Source organism: Lissotriton vulgaris, chromosome 9 (genome assembly GCF_964263255.1).
Source record: "Lissotriton vulgaris chromosome 9, aLisVul1.2, whole genome shotgun sequence".
NCBI classification, from domain to species: domain Eukaryota; kingdom Metazoa; phylum Chordata; class Amphibia; order Caudata; family Salamandridae; genus Lissotriton; species Lissotriton vulgaris.
The window spans coordinates 13,128,925-13,155,529 of record NC_141697.1 but is presented as its reverse complement, the minus strand read 5'-3'; the positions used below and the strand labels follow the sequence as shown (position 1 = coordinate 13,155,529).

At 45.8% G+C, this 26,605-nt stretch overlaps 1 protein-coding gene across 1 annotated transcript in view; it reads left to right on the top strand.

Annotated features, from left to right (window-relative positions):
- The window catches only part of TTC6 (tetratricopeptide repeat domain 6), a 1,229,706-nt gene that overhangs the window by 333,653 nt on the left and 869,448 nt on the right, over positions 1-26,605 (top strand). The window contains exons 9-10 of the mRNA XM_086936916.1: positions 7,832-7,909; positions 8,365-8,789. Of these exons, the coding sequence (XP_086793042.1) occupies positions 7,832-7,909; positions 8,365-8,789 (503 nt within the window). The remainder of the gene's footprint in view (positions 1-7,831; positions 7,910-8,364; positions 8,790-26,605) is intronic.

The window sequence follows — 26,605 nt, the reverse complement described above, 5'->3', positions numbered from 1 at the left end:
GCACGGCTTTCGCCACCAATGTGTGCGTACATTCACGCTCCGCCCTGGCGTTCCGATCACTTCTCACATGGCCGTCTCAAAACACCTACGGGCGCCGCATTGACGGACCTTGCTGTACTGCCTACAAAATTTCACTACCAAAACAAAACCTTACTCCTTTATGCACGTAAGATTTGTCAGAAGTGGCAGCAGGAAAAAAAAAGAAGGGGCGCACAAGCGCGCCATTCACTCACCGCGACATTCACGCTCCAACGGCTCCAGCGGACACTGAAGGCAAGCAGCGTACCACACGATCAAAGCCACTTCACAATTAAAATTTAGTCCGGGGCTCAGGCGGGGCCTCAAAATAGCCCTCGCAAGCACAGGATCACGCCGGGCACTGTCAGCGTACACATATTAACGTCAAAGACAACCCGCTTGGGAATTATATAACCAACACACTCCACAACACACAAAAGCTTCAAAACTTAAAGCTGAGGACGCACACATAACGAAGGACATGCAAATACGGGACAGCTAAGGAGGCACATATGAAGAACGCTGTTACTAACAGTGCATGCACAACCGGACAAAGACGTTCCAAAACATTACACACATAACATTTCATACCCGTGAGAAAGGAGCATAGGAGCTCCGAAACGCGTTGGGGCTGAATGAAATATCCAGCGCTGTGTCCCGTTGTGCCTCAATAAAGGACTTAACCGTGGTGGCTGAGTTTGCATGTCATTGCGTGCACCTCCAACTGTGGCAGCGTAATGGAATATATATATATATATATATATATATATATATATATATATATATATATATGTATATATATATATGTCCAACAGCAATTATTCGATAACCATGCGCTCTCAGGAAGAACTAGGCAAACAAACAAATGAATAGTCCAGGTTTAACCCGTTAACCGCGGCGGTAATTCCGCCGCGGTGCGGGCGTTTTTGTGCGCGGGTTGAATGCCGTCGGCCAATGGCCGACGGCAGCACTGGGGAGGTAGTGCTGCCGTCGGCCATTGGCCGACAGCAGCAGGGAAACGGTTAATATATATATGTGTGTATGTGCAAGCAATAATATTACACTCATAAGTAATGCATGGATAATAATATGAAATGCAAGCAGATAATAATATGGTATAAAACACAAACAGATTATGCTGGATATCCTGCAAGAAATCAGAAAGATATATATACACTAAATACATCAGATGATTAACTTGGATGTGCACACAGACACTCACGCATCACAATGTCCATACTCAAAGAAAACACCTCAGATGATTATAGCCACTGGAGATTTAAATGTGCACACAGACAGTCACACATCACAATAGCTATAATCAAAAACAAGATACATTACCGGCTGCAAACTTCATCTTGGCCCACTCCAGACTACGGGATTCACAGCCGGGGTCAAGAGACTCAGCAAAACCGGGAGCTGCTGCACTGTAGACGTGTTCGTCATTCAGGCTCAAATCCCAGTCTCTCAGTCCACAAACCCCAGCTTTATAATCTCCAAACACACTAGAAGGTTCCGAGATTTCCTCTGTGCCAAGGAAACTTACTGGAATTGGCCTCTTTCCATGCAAACATTCCAAAGGCAAAAAAGTTCTCACGTTCCCTCTGCACTCTCACATGTGTTCCATCCTATATCTTAACAAAGCTTATGAAAGTCTCCAACTGTACAATCAACAATCTCCAAAACCAAAACAACCTTGAACGTGAATAGTCTAAACAACTTGTGTGATCTGGGGGCCTTCCTGTGCGCGCAAACAGCTCAAGCAAGACAGAGTCAGAATTCAAGATGACATGAGGGCATGTCTAAGCCAATACTAAAAACTTCATAGTACTTCCCAGTGTACAACACAATGCCCATTTGTGCACCACTAATAGGCAGTGGTGCACAAATGTGCATTGTGTTGTTCATCACACACTTCATCTCCCAATGTGCACCATAATGCACATTTGACCACCACTTCCCACAACACTGCACTCCGAGACCAAGAAGTGCAGTCCACATCTCTCTCTCAGGCTTTCAAATGCACACCCCACACCTTCTATTCCTGGAAAGGCTGTTCTAATCTGTGAAAGCTCTCACACTTTAAAACTACAAGATTATATAAAAGACATCTTCACGGAAAAAGGCACATGCAGGAAACAAGATGTCGTACATCCAAGCTAGGACAAAGTAAAACACCAACATTCAATTAAAACAATGGTAGTCCAAGGTCATTACATGATTTCAAAACATAGGAGTGCCTCTAGCACTACAAGGTCTCAAAGACCCTTGTGGAACAGACGGGCATCTCAGAGCTTTGAGAGATGATCTGAAGTCTCTAAGACCCTTGTGGAACAGATGGGCATCTCAGAGCTTTGAGAGATGATCTGAAGTCTCATAGACCCTTGTGGAACAGACGGGCATCTCAGAGCTTTGAGAGATGATCTGAAGTCTCAAAGACCCTTGTGGAACAGACGGGCATCTCAGAGCTTTGAGAGATGATCTGAAGTCTCAAAGACCCTTGTGGAACAGACGGGCATCTCAGAGCTTTGAGAGATGATCTGAAGTCTCAAAGACCCTTGTGGAACAGACGGGCATCTCAGAGCTTTGAGAGATGATCTGAAGTCTCATAGACCCTTGTGGAACAGATGGGCATCTCAGAGCTTTGAGAGATGATCTGAAGTCTCATAGACCCTAGCTAAACGGATCTGGATCATAGAGCCTTCTGAGATGTTCGGATGTCTCATAGACCCTAGCAGAACCCGGGGGAGCACAGAGCTTAAAGAGAGGCTCTGATGTCTAATAGAGGAGAAGTGAGAGTTGATGGGCCATATGATAGGGTTCTACATACTGCCATTTAGGATCACTAGCCTGAGAAACTGCCTGCAGCTTGTAGGTGCAGTTTCATTGTTCTCCAGTATTGTATCTTTTATAGATTCACATACTTGAATCTTCTCCGGCGTTATGGTGGGAGTCCCACGGTAACAGTAAAATTGCAGTATCAAAGTTTAAAAACTTAATCTCCCTTGAAATTCAATAGCATTTTTTTTTTTTACAGAGTTTTGTATTTCGCGAAGTTGACCGGATTCGGCTATCAGAGCCCTTCACATAGCACCAGTTGCATTAATTGAGTACACATTAATTTTTGTTAGGCAAGAGGAGATTAAGTGATTCGCCCAGAATCACAGGATGTTCAGCGTCATTGCCGAATCTCGAACCCAGTTCTCCAGATTCGAGGTCGGATGCCCTAGCCGTTAGGCCAACTTCTCAGTTAACTTCATTGAAGAACATCGAAACTTCAGCCAATCACATCACAGACCCAGAGTATCTATCCGCTGCAGGTCCACCACACCTCAGATTTATTACTGCACGGTTGGCTTGGCTCCTCACCACACGGACTTTGGGAACTTAATTCTCTCTGAGGCGTCCCATTCAATACTTAACAAAGCCCGAGCTCCTTCCACAGTCAAGTATAACTCGGCTAAATGGAAAAGATACTGTTCCTGGTGTGCCAAGCAATCTTGTCATCCTCTCCAGAAGATGTGTTTCTGTATCTCTTGTATCTGGCCAAGGCTGGTCATACCACTCATCGATTAAAGTACACTTGGCGGCGATTTCTAGATATAGGAGGCATTCTAACCAGTTGTCTCTATGGTCCAACAGACTGGTGGAAGAATTTATGAAACTTCTGTTTACAGTTTACCCATCAATTCAACCCCCTCCGATTCTCTGGCAATTGAACATTGTTTTGTCGCATCTCTTGAGATCACCCTTGGAGCCAATTCACAAGTTTGATTTGAAGTATCTCTCATGGAAAGTGGCTTTTCTCTTAGCCATCACATCTGCTAGACGCATTAGCGAAAATCAGGTCTTCGTTGCAATGGAGCCTTACTTACAGTTTCAACAGGACATGGTGGTACTCTGCACTAATTCTTCCTTCATCCCCAAATTACCTACCACGTTCCATCTGAATAAACCAGTGGTACTGCCTTCATTTTTTCTTTCTCTGTCTACACCAGCAGGCAGAGCTCTCCATTCCTTGGACATCAAGCGTTCCTTGAAGTTTTACTTACAGAGGACAAGACCCTTTCGTAAATCTACCCAGCTCCTCATTGCCTTCTCTGCCCCTAGGAAGGGTCAGGCCTTGACTCGAGCATCTATTGCATACGGGTTTCCTCCACTTTCCTAAGAAAGCGGGACACCTGCTAACAACTAAAGTTACTGCCCACTCCACCAGGAAGATGGCAACATCCTCTGCCCTGTTTGCCAGAGTGTCTTTACCCAACATCTGCAGGGCTACGACATGGATGATCATCCATACCGTCACAAGACTCTACTGCCTGGATGCCTGGCGGAAGACGGATATTGCTGTTGGCCAAGTGGCCTTACAATGTCTCGTCGCATAAGGTAGGCCTCTTCTCATTGAGGTTTAGGATTTTTTCCTATGGTGCTGTTTTGAGTTTTTTTCTCTTTGAAATTAGACATATGTTTATATTTTTATATATGTAGGAACTGCATTATCAGCTTGCGATTCTGGTTATAGCCTTATGGTCGAATGGTGGGATGGTTCACATGTTCTTCCCACCTCCTTTACCTCTTATGTACTGGTTGCTATTCTGATTCAAGCACGTGAATCTTTAAAAGATACAATACTGGAGAAAAAACAAGCTACTTACCTGTACACTGTGGTTCTCCAGTATTGATATCTTTGATAGATTCACATGCGGGCCTCCGTCCTCCCCTTCCAGGTTCAACTTCCATACTTCCATACTTCTATCCTTTTACTAACGGCACTCGTGCTCAAAATCATCAGGTGTGGTGGCCCTGCAGGGGATGGACACTCTGGGTCTGTGATGTGATTGGCTGGAGTTTGGATGTTCTTCATTGACGTTAACTGGTTACTAAATATTATTGAATTTCAAGGGAGATTACGTTTTTAAACTTTGATACTGCTATTTTACTGTTACCGTGGGACTCCCACCATAACGCCGGGAAGATTCAAGTTCAAGTTCAAGTATATAAGACTGGAGACCCAGAGTGTAAAGGTAGGTAACTTGTTTTTTCCACTGTTAACATCGCAATACCAGGCAGGGTGCAACTGATGCACTGGGAATATGATATTGTCAAGGAACGGACACCAAAAGCCTGGATAACTCAATGTTAAGAGTCTTCCCTAAAAAGGAGGAGGGTGTACACGCATCGAAGTGACTTCATTCATTTGGCCCCTCCTCTCTGCAGCAACATCCAGTTCTGCATGGTGGGCTCCCCAGGGAGCTATTTTGTTGAGGAAGAAAGACTAATGTGGCTACAGTGAAAGAGAAGGACCAGCTTATAAGTGCGTAGGGGAATGGAAGATGCTTGAGTGACATCTAATTATTTCTTCCCCATCACATGGTCTCAACAGGTGTACTTGAGGCACTGCTCAATGCAGACCCCCATTCTGTATCATCAACATGCTTCTGCCCTCTGTGAAAGGCCATTCTGGTTCAGGGCATTTCTTTTTTTTATAAACCTTTTATTAGCATTTATGAAATGACATATTATAAGCTATTAACGCATCACAATAGACCTTGACAGATGGTATAATTCAGCGCAAGACACTTCCTAAAATATCCTTTGTCCCCCTCCCTCACACCGGCTTTATATTATGGATTGTCCTTGTTGGCCCATGATCTAGTGTCGATGGGGGGGGGGGGGGGGGGGGGGGTTCAAATATTGCCTCTGTATGTTTTCCTTTTTCCCTATACCATGTCCCACTTCTTGGGGCATCCTCTATTTGTGTAGACTGCACGTTCAGCCAACATGCACCGATCGACATCGCGTTCCCATTCAACTATAGTTGGCGCCTTGGAGACCCCCATCTGCGGGCAATATTACGCTTCACTAACATATAGCCAGTGGAAGCCCATATTTTGTCCATTCGATTGAAGTCTGTAGCTTCCCACCTACTGAGCAGACATATCTTGGAGGATAATTCGAAGGCAATCCCACACACCTCTCCGACCACCCTGCTGACCGCCCCCGATTGCCTGGATCAAGGGACATTCGCATAGTATATGGTAAAACGTGTCTGTCTCCCCGCATCTTCGTCTACAGTCTGCAGAGCTACTTCGGCCCATTTTAACCAATGTAGTGCATGGTATGTATGTGCGGTGCAAAATTTTCCATTGGACCAACCGCAGTCGTAATGGTATGGCCACCTCACGCGGAGAGGACAGCACATCACGCAAATCCTCCTCCTCCAAGCCCCCCACATCAGTCTGCCAACGCATATATAGCTGTTGCAATGGGTCTTGTAAATTGTTAATTATCTTCCGGTAAGTAAGTGAAATGGTTTACTTTCCATGGAGTCTGCTAGCAGTCTGTCCTCGAGAGGGGTGGCCTCCGGGATCTCAGCTGTCTCTCTGATTGCCTCCGATAAGGCATGTTGTATTTGCAAGTAGCGGAATGTTTCCCCTATGGAGAGTTTGTATTCTTTTTGTAAGTCCTCAAATGTCACAATTTTGCCCTTCTTGACCAGATCTCCAACTTGTGATATACCAATGTATCCCATTAGTCGACTCTGCAATAATTACTTAGATTGCGGCCGGCTTCAGGTAGGAGCCTGCAAATTTGTGAGCTGCAACTGTCGCCCTCCGTAGGTACGATTCTGCCAGTTACACGCTCTATTTGTTGCCGATAAGAGACAGATTTACCGGGTAAAGTGGGATCCGAGCCGGAGCTGCGTCAGAGGCGAACTTCTTCCCAGGGCATATCTAAAGTCGTAGAACATTGTCCCCTTCCACTCCCTAACACTCTCCGGTTGATTCATTTGGAGAGGGTTACTTACACCTTCCCTTCCGGTGTATCCTGAACGATGGTCCTTTTGAAATACGGCAGGTGCAGGTTTCAGCACTTTTGTTTGTGAATTGAATTTTGTATCTGTGAGCAGTACTGCTGTAGTATTAGTCACGTGCTAGAAAATGACATTCGTGAACAGGCCCCAAAGTCTGTGAAAAGGCATTTTAATAGACAGATTGGCAGGTGGTCTCTTAGGGAAGAAGAAGAGCCCTGCGGCACTGTATGACAGCAGTGGGCCAGGAGGGACCTCTCTGCACAGAGATGACATTCCACATGTACCAGATCGAGGTAAATCCATGTCAAGATTCTATGTTTTTTAAAAGAGATATTGGGAATTGTTCATGTTCTGCTCGAGGGAGTTTCTGTGGGTGAAGTCAAAAGGAGATGCTTTCTCCCTGGAGCAGACATTTGATTGACATTTTGCATTTCCTTCCCTTCTGCTGATGCCGCAAGAACGGGCCACCCCTTTATTTATATATGTATATATATCTTTAAATGTTCGCCAATATTTTGGATACGTTTTCTAAAACAAATAATAATTGAAACCCATTACAAGATTGTCAAGGCCAGACCTATTGGCTTTACTAATGTTTAAAAATAGTTTTCAAGTATTGCTTACTTTTAAAAGTTACTGTCTGGATGGGGAGGGGTGTTCCCTGGTCGTGTATTCTCTACCAAGGGAAGTTGCTCGAATCTAATACTTTAAATTGGGCTTGCTTTACTCATTTTAGCTCCTGAACAAAGTCACCTCATTTTACAGTTAGAGCGCAATAGAAACATGTTTGTCAATTACTACTTTCTCAAAGGAGCCTTCACACGCATTTTATGACCTCTGGTGTCCAGACAACTCTTCTCAGAGGCCCATTCTCCTGCTTTAGTGACAGCATGTCCTAGGTTCAAAGGTACCGTTGGCCCGAGCATGGGCCCTTGGCTACTGTTTCCTCTTCCCAATGAGTTGGACCTAAACAGAACATGTTTCCTCATTCCTCTACAGATGAGCAGACCAGGACGATCCACCTCCTTGCCTAACCTGACCCTGCCGGAGTCGACTTCATGCCGCAAGACGATGAAGGTAACCTGCCTTTTGGTTATTTTCCAACTTCAGTGGATTTCTAATGTCTCTTCTGATTCCAGTTATAAGGAGAGAGGAAAACAGACCAGATTCTGAGCAGAAGCGCACCACAAATTGAAAGATGAAGGAATGTGGAAGCATCAGAGGTGGGAGCGAAATGCTCAAATAAGGGCCGAAAGAACCAGGAGTGTGAATCTGTTTAGAGGAAGAGGCGAAGATTCAAGCAACAAAAATAGGACAGGGAGAAAGACTCATGAACTAAAAGGCACCCATATTTCCAGGCTCCCCTGTGGTGTGTGTCAATCTCACTGTTGAGTTAGCAATGCTTCCGCTATCGACAGTAGATTCATCCTTTGTCTGCTATGGCTTATCTTTTAGGACAACCCCTGAGAGCTTTGACGCTTCTGGACATGTGCAGTTTCAAACACCTTTACTGTAATGTTTCTCATCCACAGGCCTGCTTGGTGAGACGCTGTGCCTCAGCCCCGCACGTTCCTGCTTCCAAAGAATTGATCAGTCTGCCAAGTAATTTTCAAAGCAGCATGAAGGAGCTGAAGCTACTGAAGGAGCAGCTCGCTGAGCCAGAGGTCCTCTACGACAGCGAGCAAAGCCCTGTTCCACCGACTCAACCCGAGGAGAAACCAGGAACCTGTTCTTCACCAGAGAAAAAGGAAAAACAGCAGGAGCAGATACAGCCCCCCACCCCCATGCCAACCGCCCCCAGCAAGGTGTCCCTTGCCGAGGAAGCCCGAACGTCTGGGAAGAAGTTCATCATCTATCCTCCGAAGAAGAAGGGCAAAAGATCCAAGAAGGGGCTGAACCCAGAGAAGCTAAAAGAGGTGTACGAACACTTGAGTCAGCCGCCCAGGACCATAACCAGGTAAGACTGATTCCTCTCGTTTCTGTACCGCGAAGTCCTCAGGACGTGCGCAGCTGGTTCGAAATGCCAAGGCGGATGTCTTTTAATTGTTTTATACAACATTCCGCATTTTCATTCATTGTATATTTTACATTTCATAACTAGGTGGGTATTTAAACTTCAACAGGCTGTCTGCTGGGCTGCTGATGTCCCAGTACAGCTTATGTCTTATCTACAGGCAGCCTCGCAAAGTGGGTGCCGTCTTCAGAAACAACATATCTAAAGCCACCCATTCACTGAGTGCTTCTCGCTCTCTGCTTCTATGTGCCACTCTCCCCTTCTCACGCCAAACCTCATCTCTTGCTGGTATCTTTGCTTCCTTATGCCGTCCCTATCATCTTGATGCAGATGCTGCCCCAATATTTCCCCTGGTTCCTGCTTTCACTGTTGAAATCCATGAACAGATCTATCTAGACACCTTCCAATGGATGCCACTGGCTCACTCTGGTTAACTTCATCCAAAATGGAGCCTCAGAGCACAACATGGCTCCTTCCGGCCTATCTCACTGTTATCCTGAATTGGTGGTCCATGTTCACTGACAACCTACGCACAATCTACAAAAACCTCTTAGCCACAACCAAACCTCCTTGTTGTGTTCCTTTCAGTGACCAAGGCCACTACACAGGAAGACTCTTCCAGATGAAGTGTACTTGCTTCATCTCAATTTGCTCTCAAGGAACATCTCTTCTGACAAACAATGGCCTTACAACAATAGCTGCACAATACTCTGTCACTTATATATCTGATAATGTTGTACTGTTGTGTATTATCTCATTGGTCATAGTGCTGGTCTGGTGGCTTGCTGTACTAATGCGTCCACTGGTGGGGCCTCTGTTTGACCTCATGGTCATGTTCAAATCCTGGCGGGTCCACTCAGCAATTCCTCCTTCTGAGGTCGATAAAATGAGCACCATTGATTTGGGTAACAATAAACATCTGGTATTCAGCACCAAGATGCCCCGTCAGGGGTAAACGTGCTCTTTACAAATACACGTTATCTATCGGTCACCACCAGCACATCCAACCTCCACCTCTCTGCACCCACCCAGAACTGCTGTCTGATGTCCTCTGTGGCACATCCAACCTCCACCTCTCTGCACCCACCCAGAACTGCTGTCTGATGTCCTCTGTGGCACATCCAACCTCCACCTCTCTGCACCCACCCAGAACTGCTGTCCGATGTCCTCTGTGGCACATCCAACCTCCACCTCTCTGCACCCACCCAGAACTGCTGTCTGATGTCCTCTGTGGCACATCCAACCTCCACCTCTCTGCACCCACCCAGAACTGCTGTCTGATGTCCTCTGTGGCACATCCAACCTCCACCTCTCTGCACCCACCCAGAACTGCTGTCTGATGTCCTCTGTGGCACATCCAACCTCCACCTCTCTGCACCCACCCAGAACTGCTGTCCAATGTCCTCTGTGGCACATCCAACCTCCACCTCTCTGCACCCACCCAGAAATGATGTCCGATGTCCTCTGTGGCACATCCAACCTCCACCTCTCTGCACCCACCCAGAACTGCTGTCTGATGTCCTCTGTGGCACATCCAACCTCCACCTCTCTGCACCCTCCCAGAACTGCTGTCTGATGTCCTCTGTGGCACATCCAACCTCCACCTCTCTGCACCCACCCAGAACTGCTGTCTGATGTCCTCTGTGGCACATCCAACCTCCACCTCTCTGCACTCACCCAGAACTGCTGTCTGATGTCCTCTGTGGCACATCCAACCTCCACCTCTCTGCACCCTCCCAGAACTGCTGTCTGATGTCCTCTGTGGCACATCCAACCTCCACCTCTCTGCACCCACCCAGAACTGCTGTCTGATGTCCTCTGTGGCACATACTCTTGCCATATAGTACGTTCGTAATTAAAGTAATCCATATTTGTAAAGCGCCAGTATCTCACCCCTTAAGGGTTTTAAGGCGCAGGGGGCTGGTGGAGAGATTGTGAGCTATTGTCCAGAGTCACCCGGTGCTGAGCTGAGCTGCAGTCTGCACCGGGGATCTAATCGCAAGCCCAACTCTCTTGAGTCAGCAGATCTGGCCGCTGCGCCACACCTCTCTATACAGCATTTCTTGTCAAAATGCTCTGTTGTGCTCACATTAATACATCCTACAAATGGTCACCACCAAATGTCATGAAAAGGCTTCCGCGGGTTCAGCTCCCAGTCACTGGGAGACCCTTAAACTCATAACGTTCATTGATTTCATAGTGATCTGAAGAGTGTCCATTTCCCGGCTTTGTGATCTTTTTCTACCACTAACTAATAGACACAGGCATGGGACGAGATGGTCATTTTAAAAGGACTCTGTCAGAAGACTTCATGGGAGAGACTTTGAAAAAACAGAAGTCGCAAAGAGGAAAAATACAAAAAACAAAGACAGCTACGAAAATTGCATCCCTGGTTCAAAACAAGCAACACTGGCTTTGTAGAGCAAAAACAGCAATTGTGGAGGACGGAATATATCGGAATGAGGATATAAAAAGACAGGAGACACACCACCGTTTAGTGAAAAATCTGTGTTAGGAAAAATGTGGCCCAACAAAAATATCCACTGTTCTCTACGAAATAAATACGTTACATGCTTATCGGGGCTTTTGTAAACTCTCTGCTGCCATCAAATGGAAACCGAGTGCTTGTTGTTGACCCCAATGAGCTACCAGACATTTTGTTTGAAGAGTGTATTAAGATCCTCCATCTTGGTGAGGTGATTAAGTCAGCCTACAGCATTATTGAAGCTCTGGTCTTGGAGGTACAATGACATTATGTGGAGCCTTTTCTAAAGAGGGAACACTGCAGGGTATGCAGGGTAGGGGAGAGACAAACTGGCCTTGTTGGTGTGGACATCTTTGCTTCGACAGACTAAATAAGGACTAGGAAGGAAGTGAATAGGTAAGTGGGAACTGGACGGAAAGCAGATAAAATCTTCTGATTCATGGTACAGGACGTAAAGTAGGTGAAGTCTTCGAATCATAAGATGACCCTACTCCAGATGAAGTCTTCTGATTCATGGTACAGGACGTAAAGTAGGTGAAGTCTTCGAATCGTAAGATGACCCTACTCCAGATGAAGTCTTCTCGTTCAAGAGACAGGATAGCAAGCAGGTGAAGTCTTGGAACTGAACGTGGCCTCTACGGAGCTGAATTCTAACATTTTCACGGGGCTCCCGCTCCCCCCTGCTCTCAGTCAGACCCTCTTGGATCCCTTCTCGGACCCTCAGTCCACATACAGATACCTGATGTCAAGCAGCTGCTCTCTGTGAATTTCACTTTTGTCCTCTCACCTTCACTTGAAAATCTAGTTATTCAACCCTCTTCCTCATTGCAGAGTCCAAATGCCTTCCCTTCGATGTCCCCATATAGAGAGTCACAGAAGTTTGGATCTGTTGCCCATAAAATCTTTGCTTCTGGCAGCCTGGCCTTTTGTGCTGCGAATGCTTCCATCTCCTGGTCGGATATGATCATTTTTTATGGGAACTGGCAAAGCATACAGTGATCACCTTGTTGGACTATATGAAGAAACTGGCCAATGTTTGATTGGATTAACTGATGCAGCCTGGATTCCGTGGACACTGTTGCCCGATCCATGGGGTAGGGCAGTCGTGCTGTGCGGATACTCTTGGAGGGATTTCACGAAGTTGCCACATGTTTGTTGGTTAGAAGATCCATGGCTTCCTGTAGTACTTAAAAATAGTCAAGATTTGGCTCAGTCACAGCCTCAGCCTCAGCCTGACAATAAAGAAATGTCCATGGCTACGTCAGGACTGTGCAGTCCCAACAGAAACACCATTCTCCTCCTTTCCAAATATTCTAACGATCAGCCTGCTCCTATCTGGGCAGTGGTGGATTCTGGGGACGGAGCCAACGAAAACCGTCGCAGATGCATTCTGTACACCCTTTGCCGACTCTGCTGCTTCAAACCCCTCTGAATCCCACCCACCAACAGCACCATACTCCCCTGGTGGAAGCGCTCTCATCAGGGTGGATCACTGAGACATCCAGCCAGGCTTGAAGGGCTATCCCCTACCCTTCGTGTCCCTATCTTCAGAACACTCTTCTTCCACCAGAATGTGCTCTTAGACACACGACATGGAGATTGGCTGTAGGGCCTGGGGCAGGCAAGGGCTGTGGTGGCCAGAGGGCTTGGCCCAACCATACGCAGACAGCCTGCCCTTCGCTGCACTAGTATTTTTGCTATGCTCGTCGGGGTTCCTGTCCTATTCAAAATAGTTCTTTTTCCAAGGCATAAAATGATGGACACGTAATCTTTACTTTCTAAAAAATTATCATTTTACAGTGGTCAACGTGACTTTTTTTCAAGCATTTTTTTTGCCAAGTTCCTTGCTTCTGAGTTTTTCCCAGGCTCCTCCCTGGTGGTAGGGCACCTCTCATGGTGTTTTTCCTCCTCCCCTAGTGCTGTGGAGATTTTTAGCTGCAGTGCTAAAATTGCGATCTTTACACAAACCTCCCATTTTTCAAGATGGCGTAGAAAAGTCACAAATCCCCTTCATCAGCCAATCCCATTTGATGAAAAACATTCGAAAGTGCTTGTCAGGATTCACAATTTTCCTAATCCTGATCTTAAATGGTACAGACCTAGACAAGTGTAAACCCATTAAAGCTTATTTTGATTTTGTTTTATTCTTATATCTCAAATACTACTAAACATATTTACACCAAACCAATGAAAGCAGCTTTTCGGAATGAAAAGGTGCTTTTGAGGCGGTGTGGTTCGGTTCAGTGGCTTTTTGTGGAGTCCAAGTATTTCATGTGGGAGCTAAAATGGAAACATGCATCTTTTTCAGCCCTCCTCATAACCTTTGTCCCCTGCCCAGAAATGCATGACATTTTGCACGGTGAACTTTAGCTGACTAAACGTTTTGTTTCCATCTTTCACACAGATACCTTCTCAGAGTCAAACATTAATAGCAAATCAAACAATGTCTTTTCAAAGGTAAAAGTATGGTGCAGTCCTCACTACCATTACTGCACCCCCACCACCACTAACTTACTCCCAGCCTCCACCTTGCTCTCTTCGCCTTCCACCAACTCCCTCTCTACCTCATTCACTCCCCCACCGCCCAAATTCTCTCTCCTCCCTAACTCCGTCCCGTACATGGACACTGACACAATGGAGCCCTGCACGAACACCAGCCTACCCCCCCACCTGCTCGCTAATTCACAGGTCAGTCTTGCACCTCTGATCCCCGCTCTCACCTCCATCGCATACCCCACGCTGGACAAGATCATGGACACCCTCATCCAGGTCAAAGAAGACTTGCACATCATCAAAGAACTTCTCTCCACAAACCCCATACAACTCTCACCCAACTCAACCCACCCCACCAAGTAGTTCAGGTGCACTAATTACACTTGAACTATTAGGCACGGACTCTTAAAGAATATGCACAGACCTTACTCCCTGTTCGACCTCTTTGTCTAATTGTATTATCTGTATTTTTGATCTACATCTATTTGTGCTATTAGCTTTACTGACCTAGCTGTATGACTAGGATCTTGTACTCTCTCTATGTAAAGCGCTCTGATATCTGCAAAGATCTTGTTCGCGCTATATAAAACTTTCAAAATAAATAAATAAATAAATAAAGGCATCTGGGCCTTAAATACACATTAGAACATTGTCATGTTGGGATCTCCATTGAAGGCAATGCAGCGGCTTAGGGCTTAACGTGGCTGATAGAAGCCTCCTGCTCCGACATTCCAATGCTTGTCTTTCTATAGCTTCCTTTTTAGGTCGACGCCTACCAGACAGCTGAGCTATCTGCTTTGCTAAAGACATCTTGGAGACATTCAGAAAGCTTCCCCGAGAATGCATTCTCCCCCTCAAGTAATTATCACCACTAATGAACCAGTCAAGAAGTGCGGACAACCTACTACTGGAACCCCAAAGATTCAACAAGAAGAAAACCTACAAACGATCCTTCTCAAGGATGGCCCCAGGATTTGGAATGCCTTACCCCCAGACACCAGACTTAACTCTTCTATTGCCTCTTTCACAAAGGAAGTAAAATCGATTCTCAGGCCAAAATGCTCCTGAGCATAATCGAAACAAATCTCAAGATCAAACGTACCCGCGCTAATAATCCTTATGATGACATATGTCCATTTAGACATATAAGTCATTAAATCTACCCTTTAAGGGCCTCAACTGGATTGTTTTCTGTGCTTTACCCTATTGCTTTACTGCTATATGACGGTATGCACATGTGTTTAACATGCATTGAATTAATGTATAACTAACCTTACTTAATGTTATCCGCAAGAGTCTTGTTCGCGCTCTATAAAACGTTCAAAATAAATAAAACAAACGATGTAAAGAAATCGCTGGCTTTTTTTCTGACCGTCGCCAAAATTGCGCAGTCCTTCCTACAAGTCTCTACTCTTCCCTATGACCTCACCAACCAACCTCCACCCACAGCATCTCCACCTCTTTATCCTATCTTTGACCAAACAACCCACCAGAAACTAAAGGCTACCTTAGTCATTCCAAGCCGAAAAATACCGCCAACTGGGCTGACTTATTATTATTTATTATTATTTAGCGATTTATAAAGCGCCTGGTGACCCGGAGGCATCCCCGCACTTATGATACATGTGGAAACCAGAGGGAAAAGGGAGTTTATTTGGGGAAAAGCAGAGTTTTCATTTTTTTGCGGAATAGAAGGTGGCAGGGTTCCAGTCGCAGGCAGCGGGGGAGTGAGTTCCATCCTGCATAGGCTTTAACTGCAAACCGTCTGCCGCCGGTGCGAGCTTTCCTGAATCTCGGAACGATGGCCAGGCGTTCGTTATCCAAGCGTAGGAATCTAGGGGCCTTTTAGGGGGTGACCATGTCTCTCAGGATAGAGGGGCCGAGACTATTGAGGAGTTTGTGGGCAGTGCACATCGCTTTAAATTCTACCCTCTGACGCACTGGAAGCCAATGTAGGGCCTTGAGCGCTGGTCTGGCCGAGGTTCTGGAAGGGAGGCCCATAAGGAGTCAGGCCGCTGCGTTTTGAGTTCGCTGGAGTTTAGCCAGGGTGGATTCAGGGGCTCCCAGATAGACAGCGTTACTATAGTCTAGCCGGGCAAGGATCAGACCTTGAATCAAGAGTTTCCTAGATAGGGGCGGAAGTAGGGGGAGGATTTTGCGGATGGAACGCATGAGTCCGAAGCAGGTGCCTGCTGTTTTGGCTGCCTGGGTCTTCATGGACAGCTCCGGTTCAAGCCAGACTCCTAAGGTCTTGATTTCTGGTTTCGGGGTGGGCACCTCACCGAAAACGTCTGGCCAGACCGATGGGGGGATGGTGGTCCATTTCTTGCCCATGAGCATGACTTCGGTTTTCGACCCGTTGAGTTTCAAAGATGACTCGCACATCCAGTGGTGGATTTCCTGGAGGCAGTTCAACAGATTGTCCGGGTGATTGTCAAGATGAGAGAGTGAGACGACCAGTTGCGTGTCGTCCGCATAGCTCACTATCTTGATTCCGAAAGGGGAGACGACATCCTCGAGGGGGGCCATATAAGCGTTAAACAGAGTGGGGCTTAATGACGACCCCTGGGGGACTCCACTAGGGAGGGGGAGAGGGGCTGAGCGGGAATTGCCGTCACAAACCTGGAAAGAGCGGCCTGATAGAAAAGATTCTATCCACCCAAGCGCAGTGTCCGTGAGTCCCGCCACGGCCAGCCGGTGGAGTAGGACACGGTGATTCACCGTGTCAAAGGCTGCACTGAGGTCCAGGAGGATCACTGCCACTGACCCTCCTGAATCCAAAATGCACCTAGCCTCCTCGATGACAGCGAGGAGGGCGGTGTCTGTACCGTGGCCAGGGCGGAACCCAGTTTGGGACCGACGTAGAAGGTTATTTGATTCAAGGAACTGGGACAGTTGAATGTTTACCAGTTTCTTGGCTATTTTGCTGATACTAGGAAGGAGTGAAATTGGCCGATAGTTGGCCAGGTCGGAGGGGTCCAGTTGGGGCTTTTTGAGAAGAGCCTTAACTACCGCGCTCTTCCAACTCGGTGGAACAGAGCCCTGGGAAAGCGAGATGTTAATCAGTTTCGTGATGGTGGGCAGTATGGTGGGAGCCACTACTTTCAGGAATCTGATAGGTGCGGGGTCAAGGGGGGAGCCGCTTTTCAATTTGGCCAGTGCTGATCCTACTTCGTCCGGTGATACTGCCCTAAAGGTAGTCAATTGTGGGTGTAGTATGTTTCCTGTCTGGTTGGTAAGAGCGTCAGAGTCCGTGTGGTTAGGCAGACTGGGAGGCGGAAGGGAGACTAGGATACGGGCGATTTTGGAGTCGAAGTAGGTTGCCAGTTTATCGCTTCTGTCCGGCGAAGATGAGTTGGAGGAAGGGGGCGCCGGTATTTTCAGAAGTTCTTTGGCGATGAGGTAGGATTCTCTCGCCGAGTTGGTGGAGTTACTTATTCTCGTGTCGTAGTATGCGGCTTTAGTGAGCTTCAAAGTGGCTTTATAAGATCTCACCGACCTACGGTAGGCGTCCTTGCTAGTATGGAGCCAGTCCTTTCTCCATAGTCGCTCCGCTTTTTTACACTCTTTGCAGAGAGTTCTTAGTTCCGGGCTATACCATGGAGCTGATCCAGTTTTCCCGTTTTTATCCTCACGAGTTTTTATGGGGAGGATAGAGTCAAGGGAGGAGGAGATCCACTCCCTGAACTTTCTGTCAGCGGTAGCTGGGTCAACCGAGGGACTAGACCGAGGGACTAGACTTCAAACCCTTGACTGAATCGGATGTCTTCAACAATATAACTACTACTTTAAAACCTTTGGCCCACACTTTGGACCCCCTCCCATACACGATGGTAAACGATCCCAGCCACATCATTGCCCCATTCTGGACTCAATCATCAACTCTTCTTCCTCCACGGGCTATGTACCAACCTCTTTCAAACTAGATAAAATCACACCCATCCCCAAAGATCCCAAGGCTGACCCCGATGATCTCAACAACCTCAGACCTATCTACAACCTCCTGTTCCTAGCCAAAACTTTGGAAAAATGTATCTTTGAACAACTTAATCATCGTATACGAACATTCTCCCTCCTTGACACCTTCCAATCCAGTTTCAGTAAAGGCTGTAGTACTGAAACTGCCATGCTCAATATGTCGGATGACATTCACTACTTAGACGAGGGAGATGCTTGCCTTGTTTTACTGCTTGACCCACCTGTGGCTTTCAATACCTTTAATCACCCAGCCCTACTTGAATCTCTGAAGTTTCGCTTTGGTGTCAATGGCACTGTCCTCAAGTCGTTCACATCCTTCCTACAACAATGTGTGCAACTAATAAAAATCAACTCATGCCTATCAAAACCCACACCGCTCACTCTGGGAGTGCCACAGGGCTCTATTTTCTCCCCCTCTCTGTTCAATCTCTTCATGGAATCCCTTACGGTTATCTTGAAGCAAGCAGCGATAAAATATGACCTCTATGCGGATGACACTCAAATTTTCTACAAAATCTAATCCCCCAGTGACATTCGACATTTAAATATCACCAGGAACAAGATTTATTCCTGGTTCCACTCTAATCACCTTAAGCCAGAGGTCTTCAAACTTTTTGATGCCGAGACCCCCTTGTAAAACCTTTTTAGGCGTAAGGACCCCCTTCCGACAAAAGTTTCTAGAAACTGGTACTCCTCATTATCAACTTTTGACAACCATAAATGCGCCTGTTAGACCTAATCACATCCATCCATCCATCATTCATCCACCTACACTTTCACACATCCATCCATCCTTCATTCATCCACCCTTTCATCCTTCCATCCAAACATCCATCCTTTACCCATCCACCCTTCCATCCATCCATCCACCCATCATTCATCCACCCACCTTTCCACACATACATCCATCATTCATCCATGCAACCTTTTACCCATCCATCCATCCTTCATCCATCCACCCTTTCATCCTTTCATCCATACATCCACCCACCCTTTCATCCATCCATCCACCCATCATTCATCCCCCCACCTTTTCACACATCTATCCATGCATCATTCATCCATGCAACCTTTTATCCATCCATACATCCATCCATCCACCCTTTCATCCATCCACCCTTTCATCCATCTACCCTTTCATCCTTCCATCTATCCATCCTTCATCTATCCACCCTTTCATCCATCCACTCATCATTCATCCACCCACCTTTTCACACATCCATCCACCCTTTCCTTCTTCCATCCATACATCCATCCATCATCCATCCGTCCACCCATCATTAATCCACCCACCTTTTCTGTGCCTCTCTCATGTGGAGGGGGGTCAGTATCTCTCTGCGTTTTCTTCCTTCTTCTTTCTGACTCATGGGAGGGCATCTTTGTACCTCCCTGCTGGGGGCGGGGGGGGGGGGGGTGGAGGGAGCAGACAGGCTGTAGCAACATCTCACCATGAAGAACAGACTCTCAGGCACATTTCTCCCACACAGGCGCCAGGTATGAGGGCTTCTGGGACTTGAAACAATGATTTATGTCACGTGTCACGGGACCCACAGCTCCAGGCGCGCAACGTCCATTGAACTGAAAGGGCTACACTACAGCCTCCTCCCCCAGCCCCCCACCCCCACCCCTCGTGTATGTGAGCCCGGCTGAAACAGCTTCAGGGACACACACACAGCCACACCTCAGTACTTCACAGGTCTTTAAAAGACCTTTTACTTGTTATTGAGGCTTTGATGTTTTTCACCCCTTGGTGTGAATTAGGCCTCTGCCGTGAGCACCCTCAATCAGCCCGACGCCAGGAACTGCATGCTCTGACAGAATCTGCGACCCCCTCCCAAGAATTGAAGACCTCTGCCTTAAGCTAAACCCCAACAAAACAGAAATAATCGGGTCGGTCGTCGTATTTTGGAGGCAAGATGGCGGCGGCTCACTAGACCGCTGTGAGACACTCTCTCGTGCCGAGCCTAACTAATGGGCTACGAGGAGGGTTAGGAACTTTTGCGCTTACTGAGGCACGCTGAAAGCAGTACAAGCGGCTACAAGTGACAAGCGATACCAGAAGTAATCAAGCTGGGATAATTGCGATGTACAAGGCAAAAGCATGAAGCGTGAAGAATGATTGGTGCCTACCTTGATGTTTCAGGAGACTCTGCATTTTCATCAGAATCAGAATCACGGCCGCTACTCCACTACATAGCATCAGCCCTCGGCCTTACGGTGCTAAGACTTTTCATCCAACTTCGTGCTAGCAGAGAACCTCCTGGCGATCAGGGCAAGCCAAAAAGTTCACCTGTTAACGGCCTGACATCACAGAATACTCAGATGGCTCCGTAAAATGCTGCAGCGGTGGCAGCTGCCTCAAAGACCCGGGCAGCCAAGCAAGCGCTTCGTGATCAAAAACTAGCGGCAAGGCGCGCTGGATCCTTGACGGATGAGGCCATCGGCTCGGATGGAGGACAGACTCAGCTTCAGCAGAAACAACACAAGGCGGCAAGAATTGCCAACACCCCGGGCCCGGGTCCTTCAGTCGTGGACCTGCTTCGGAAAACGCCGGCTGGAGCTGCACCCTCCCCCTCCTTTCACCACGCAACAAGCGGACTGCTGATTGCAGCGCCGCCAGTAATCCCGGTCCAGCTTTCCAGCGCGGATTCGTCAGAGTCAGCAGCAGCCCTTTCTGAGTCTCCCGAGGGGACGAGTATCACAGTAAGTCTTCTAACTACAGCTGACTTGTCCACACCGCTGCAAGGATTAGCAGTTGTATTAGATGGTTCAGGGGGCTCCACCGTAGGGACCGTAGTGGAAAAAGAAAATGCAGCAATACCGGCACAAACACAAGTATTAGCAGCACTAACGGGGGCAAACTTGCAGACACAAGAGCCAGGTTTAGTACTAACTGAGCCTATAACACCAACACCAATTACACCTACTACAAATAAGGCTCTGCAAGCGGTTGTACAACCGAGGACACAATTGCATTTACAAGATGATGCTATACATGGCCCTACAACTTGTACAGGCAACATAGCTAATATGCCCAACCAGCCACGGTCTGAAACACACTTTGCACCACTCAACTTGGCCAACGTGGGGGGCAATTCTACATCGCCCCCTCTAGCACAGACGCTGACTCAGGCACAAGGCACTCCTGCTTCAGCCACGTTAGTGGAAAAGGAAAATGAAGATGGGCCAATAGCACTTATGCCAGACTCTTTTGGGGGAACCGGGATCGCTTCAGACACGGACTTGGAACCATTAGAATTCTATACTATTTCTGAAGGTCGTGAGGACCTAGGATGGCACCATGACCTATATTCCGATTTAGATCCCCTATCTGATCTGCAAACAGGTTCCAGCTCCAGTACACAGGATAGCGATGTGGATGAGCTATTGGGCGAAACCACTACGGGAAGGCATACAGTGATTAAAAAAAAAAGAAGTTGTCATGGCGTGGCAGGTCCTCATTGGGATTGTGCTCCTGCAACAACCTCCAGCAGTCAGGGCCCCTCTTTTTTGAAGGAACAAAGCACTACCTTAACTTCGGTAATGGACACAGTGCTGCAGGCGATCGCATCCCATAGGGAACAAACCTCCAAAGATGGCCGGAAGGCACAGCAAGCTCTACAAAAGGTACAAGGCGTGGTACGTAAGCTCTCTAAAACTGTGGCCGCCTCCAACGCAAGAATGGCTGATATGGAAGATCGGATAGTGGTTAACGAGGCTGAAGCAACAGTGGTGAAAGAACAGGTTGATTCCCACGACGCAGAACTGACTGACGTAAAGTGGAAGCTCGAGGAGATGGAAAATCGTATGCGCCGCAACAACCTCCGAATACTGGGGGTTCCGGAGAAAAGTGAGGGAGACAACGTACGCGTTTTTGTGATTCAACTCTTTAAAGATACATTTCCCGAGCTATCCTTATAGAACTGGGAGCTGGAAGTTCAGCGTGTCCACAGAACCCTGGCTACTGTACGGGCTTCTAACTCAAAAAGCAAATATCCTAGGGCGATACTGGTATATTTCGGCAACTTTCTTTTACGTCAGGCTATTGCAGAGAAAGCGAGACCTGATGCTCATCGCTCTCGAGGCGATATTTCATACTTTGCTAGGCCTGATTTTTGTCACACAACTGTGGAGCGGAGATGGCGGCTTCGACAGTTAATTAAACCCTTTCTAGACAAAAAGGCCAAGGTTTATCTGAATAACCCTGCTACACTCAAAGTTCTGTATAATGGTCAGGTTAAATTTTTTACCTCCGAAATTAAAGCGAGGCCTTTTTAGATAGCCTGACATAAGTATGAAATAATAGTACTTTGACGGCGGGCTATGTTTAATGACATAGATGGAATAAGTACATTTAAATGAATTATGAAGTTCTAGGCCTGACACTAACTTCTATTTTTCCTACAGTCACCTAGAACGTGAATATGTTGCTTCTATCACTGTTCTAATGATTTATTGTTTGGCACTTTTGGGTTCTCTTTTCGTCTCAGTGGGCTCTATAGGGTCCTAAATTGATTACTCTATTCAAGATATATTTGTCTCATGTTTTATATTCCTCCGCTAGCCCGCACATGTCTTATTAGGTAAACATGGAGTAATAATATGGCACGGCGCAGAGGTGTCTCTCCATCGCTACAGACTCTAGTGAGAGTCTACATGCCTCAAAGGGTGGTGTGTGGGGGGAGGGGTTTGGGGAGGGACCCGGGGAGGGGAATGGTGGGTAAGGGGGGTAAGGGAGGAGAGGGAGAAAATGCAAAAAAAATTGGTAAATTCAGTCACAAGCTAAGACGCACACAAAGATCATGGTTTGATGTGAACCAACATAGCCAAAACAAAAAACAAAATTCTAAAAAGCAAAACTGTATTATGCATTTCAAGAATATTTGTGGTCTTTGGATCCAATACATTAAACCTGGGCTAGATTCTCTTGTTAGCAAATGGGGAGAATAAGTTTATGCTCGTGGAATGTGGCAGGCCTCAATCATAAAAATAAAAGGGCCCAGTTATTTCAATTAACACGCCAAAACCCAGTTAATATAATATGTCTTCAAGAGACACATATAGCATATACAGACAGAGATTTACTCAAATTACCTGGTTATAACCTAATGGTAACTACATCTCAAACATCCAAAACCAGAGGGGTGGCCATCTTAGCCAAACCTATAATAGGCTCCCCAATCCGCAAATTGGCCGACAAACAAAGTAGATGGGTCATAATTCAACTACAGTTGGGCATTACTATCTGTGCAATTTATGGCTCAAACCTAGACGATCCTGATATTTTTCAGGAGCTCGAAATTGAATTGGCGTCTTGGTCTGGCTCTCTAATCCTTTGCGGGGATTTCAATATTGATATTGGGCTGCCCGTAGACAATCATCTATCTTTAAATTATAAAGGGCGTAAACCGAAGGTATATAGCGCATTAGGCCGGATGATGAAAAGTCATAATCTAGTGGACGTCTGGGGGTTACTCCAAGCGCCAAATGTAGATGGTTTTACGTACTTTTCTTTCCCCCACAATAAGTACGTCCGAATCGATTATATTATGTCATCTATAGAGGAAGGGGACATTCTAGAAATAACTAAATCCCCAAAAACAATATCCGATCACAATGCGTTGACCTTCATCTTTGATACTGCCAGTTTGGTTAAGTCAATGCCCCAATGGACTTTCGACAGGAGGTTATTGGTTAATCAGGAGTATATAATTTATATTAAATCATGGGCCCAGTCATTTTTCGATTGTAACCAGTATAGCGCACCCCGTTTGATAGTATGGGACTGTTTTAAGGCAGCATTGAGGGGAGAAACTATCTCATTTGTAGCTAATAAACGAAAAAAGGAAAAACATACTAACATACAACTGATGCAAGAACTCTCTAATCTCGAAACTTATCATGCCTTTGAAATTAATCGGGTTCAAAGAGGGCAAGTAGATTCTACCTCAGACCCTGGGAAAACCTTAAACAAAATAATGATTCTTAAAAATGAGATCAATAATACGCTTATTCAAAAAGCTGCCGAAACTTATCAGGCTAATAAGACTAGACTGTATGAATCAGGAGAAAACGTGGGGAAGCAATTAGCACTACGCACCCGACAAAAACAATCATTGGGTAGTATTAAGAAGATCGAATTTGAGGGTAATGAGTATACAACTCCTAAAGAGATTATTAAAGTATTCCAAAAATACTATCAAAAACTTTATAGCAGCGAAATCTCACATTCTAATAACGTAATAACAACATTTTTAAATAATTGGCTCCCAGATCAGACTTCACATAAAACTATTGATGATGAGACCAAAGCTAATTTAGATAGAGAAATTACGCTCACCGAAGTGGAGATTGCTTTAGCTGGTTTGGCTAATGGTAAAGCGGCTGGTCCGGATAAGATCCCACTAGATTTATACAAAATCCTTGGCGATCAAATAACCCCTTTCTTGCTTGATTTGTTTCTTGGAGTGCAATACCACACAAATCCTCCAGAATCATGGAAGCAAACAAATATAATCATTTTTCATAAAAAGGGCAAACCACCTCACCTTCCTTCTTCATATAGGCCCATATCCCTGATTAATTCCGACTCAAAACTATATGCTAAAATACTTGCAAATCGACTGAGCGGGATCATCGAGCACCTTGTGTCCCCGTGGCAACATGGCTTTATCCCCGGCAAGAGTACCACAGACCATACTCGGAGAGCCATAACCCTGTTTGACATCATGGGCGCCACGGGGGGCGAGATGTCGATGATCCTCCTTGATGCTGAAAAGGCATTCGATCGAGTATCATGGCAGTTTCTTTGGAACATCTTGGAAAACAAAAATTTTGGAAACAATTTTATTAAAGCCATTAAAGCCATTTACATCAACCCCACGGCCAAAATCTTTATAGCTGGTGATGAATCGGAGTCTATCAGGGTTCAAAGAGGCACAAGGCAGGGCTGCCCTTGTTCCCCGGTTTTATTTGCCCACTATATTGATCCCCTTATTCAGAAGTTATTAACCTCACCCGCAATTCAACCAGTCATTACTGGGCCTTTCTCCACTAAAGTCATGGCATATGCTGACGATGTCGCCGTTATAACCACCAATCCGTCTGAAGCAATCTCTGAAATTGAGGCAATCACACAAGCATTTGGGTTATATTCAGGATACTCTTTGAATAGAGATAAAACGATGGTATTAGCCACTAATAATACCCATTATGAGAGCATACTTAGGGTTAAACAGGCTACATACCTAGGAGTATGCCTGTCGGTGGAGGTAAGCAAGATTACCGACTTAAATTACTCTCCCCTCATTAACAAAATCAAAAGTGATCTTAGAAGGATAGATAGCTTGCACCTTTCGATAATAGGCAGGGCCAATTATGTTAAAATGAATATATTCCCACAAGTTTTATATTTTTTTAGAGTAATCCCTTTATTACCTGGAGAACACTTTATTAAGACTATAGATTCCCTTATCTCAAAGTTTATGTGGAGCTATGGTAAAATAAGACGGGCCCTTCCCCTGCTGGCGCTCCCTCAAGATAGAGGTGGCTTAGCTCTACCGAACTTAAAACTATATCTTTGGGCAACACTAGTACAGCATATGGACCCTATTCTAACTGCCAAACCTGGAGTCTTAACCTCTATAGCTCCATACATTCCATCAATATATGAACTTAGCTTAGGTGAGAAATATAAGGGGCTGTTTCTAAGACAAGTAGAACCATCAAACTACAAAAAAATCAAATTAAAGACAGTTTTAGATGCACGTGCGGTATGGAAAGCTATTTGTAAACATCTGGATATACCTACATTTACGAAATATACACCATTATGGCAATGCAAAATTTTCTCCCCCATTTTTAATGATATTGGATTTCAGAGGTGGGAGCTCTTAGGCATTAGAACAATAAGCGATTTTTGTGGTAACAGTATTCCATCATCTTTTGAGTCCTTCCAAGTAAGATACAACATTCCCGCTCGTGATTTTCTAAAATTCTATCAAATTTCATCTAGCATCTGTAATACTAGACCAAAAATTCTATTAGATAATATACCTTTACTGGATATTATAGGGAAAAATTCCACAAGAATTGGGGTCCTATATCAGATGTTTATGGCAAACGCCCCTGACGACCTTGAACGCACGGAACAATCCTGGGCCACGAAATTAGTCAACCCCAACGTAGATATAGATCTCTCACTAGTTCTTTCAGCAAAGTATTTTATAGCTTCTAATCTAAAGGCCCAATATTACAGAACCATCTTTAACCTATACTATACGCCAGCTAAATTGTTTTCTTGGGGGCTCAGGACTGATGATAAGTGTCATAGATGTAATCAGTCACTTGCAAATCTCTTGCATATGTTTTCTGAATGCCCGGCATTGGCAAGAGTTAAGGTTATGATACTGGAATACTGGGCCCAAGTCTTCGGGCATCAAATTAGAGACTCTATAACATTGCTCCTATTAGGTCATGATGATTCCTTGGATCACAACAGGGAAGAACAGGCGGTAATCTTTCTGGGATATGCCGTGCTCCGAATAATTTTGGCAGCTAGATGGAAAGATGCAGAACCCCCCACCTTTCATATGTGGCTTAGTCGGTTTATTGCCATCTATAAACAAGAAATCGCAATTTACGCCACAAGAGGTAGGAAAATGAGGGCAATAGGGAAACAGCTGTGGGAGCCCATTACTAGATGGTATAATATTGAAAGCGGAAACCAAATTTTGAATATTTCATTATGTATTTTTGTTACTGTGTTTTTCCTTGCATTATGTCCTTTTTCCTTATTAACTAT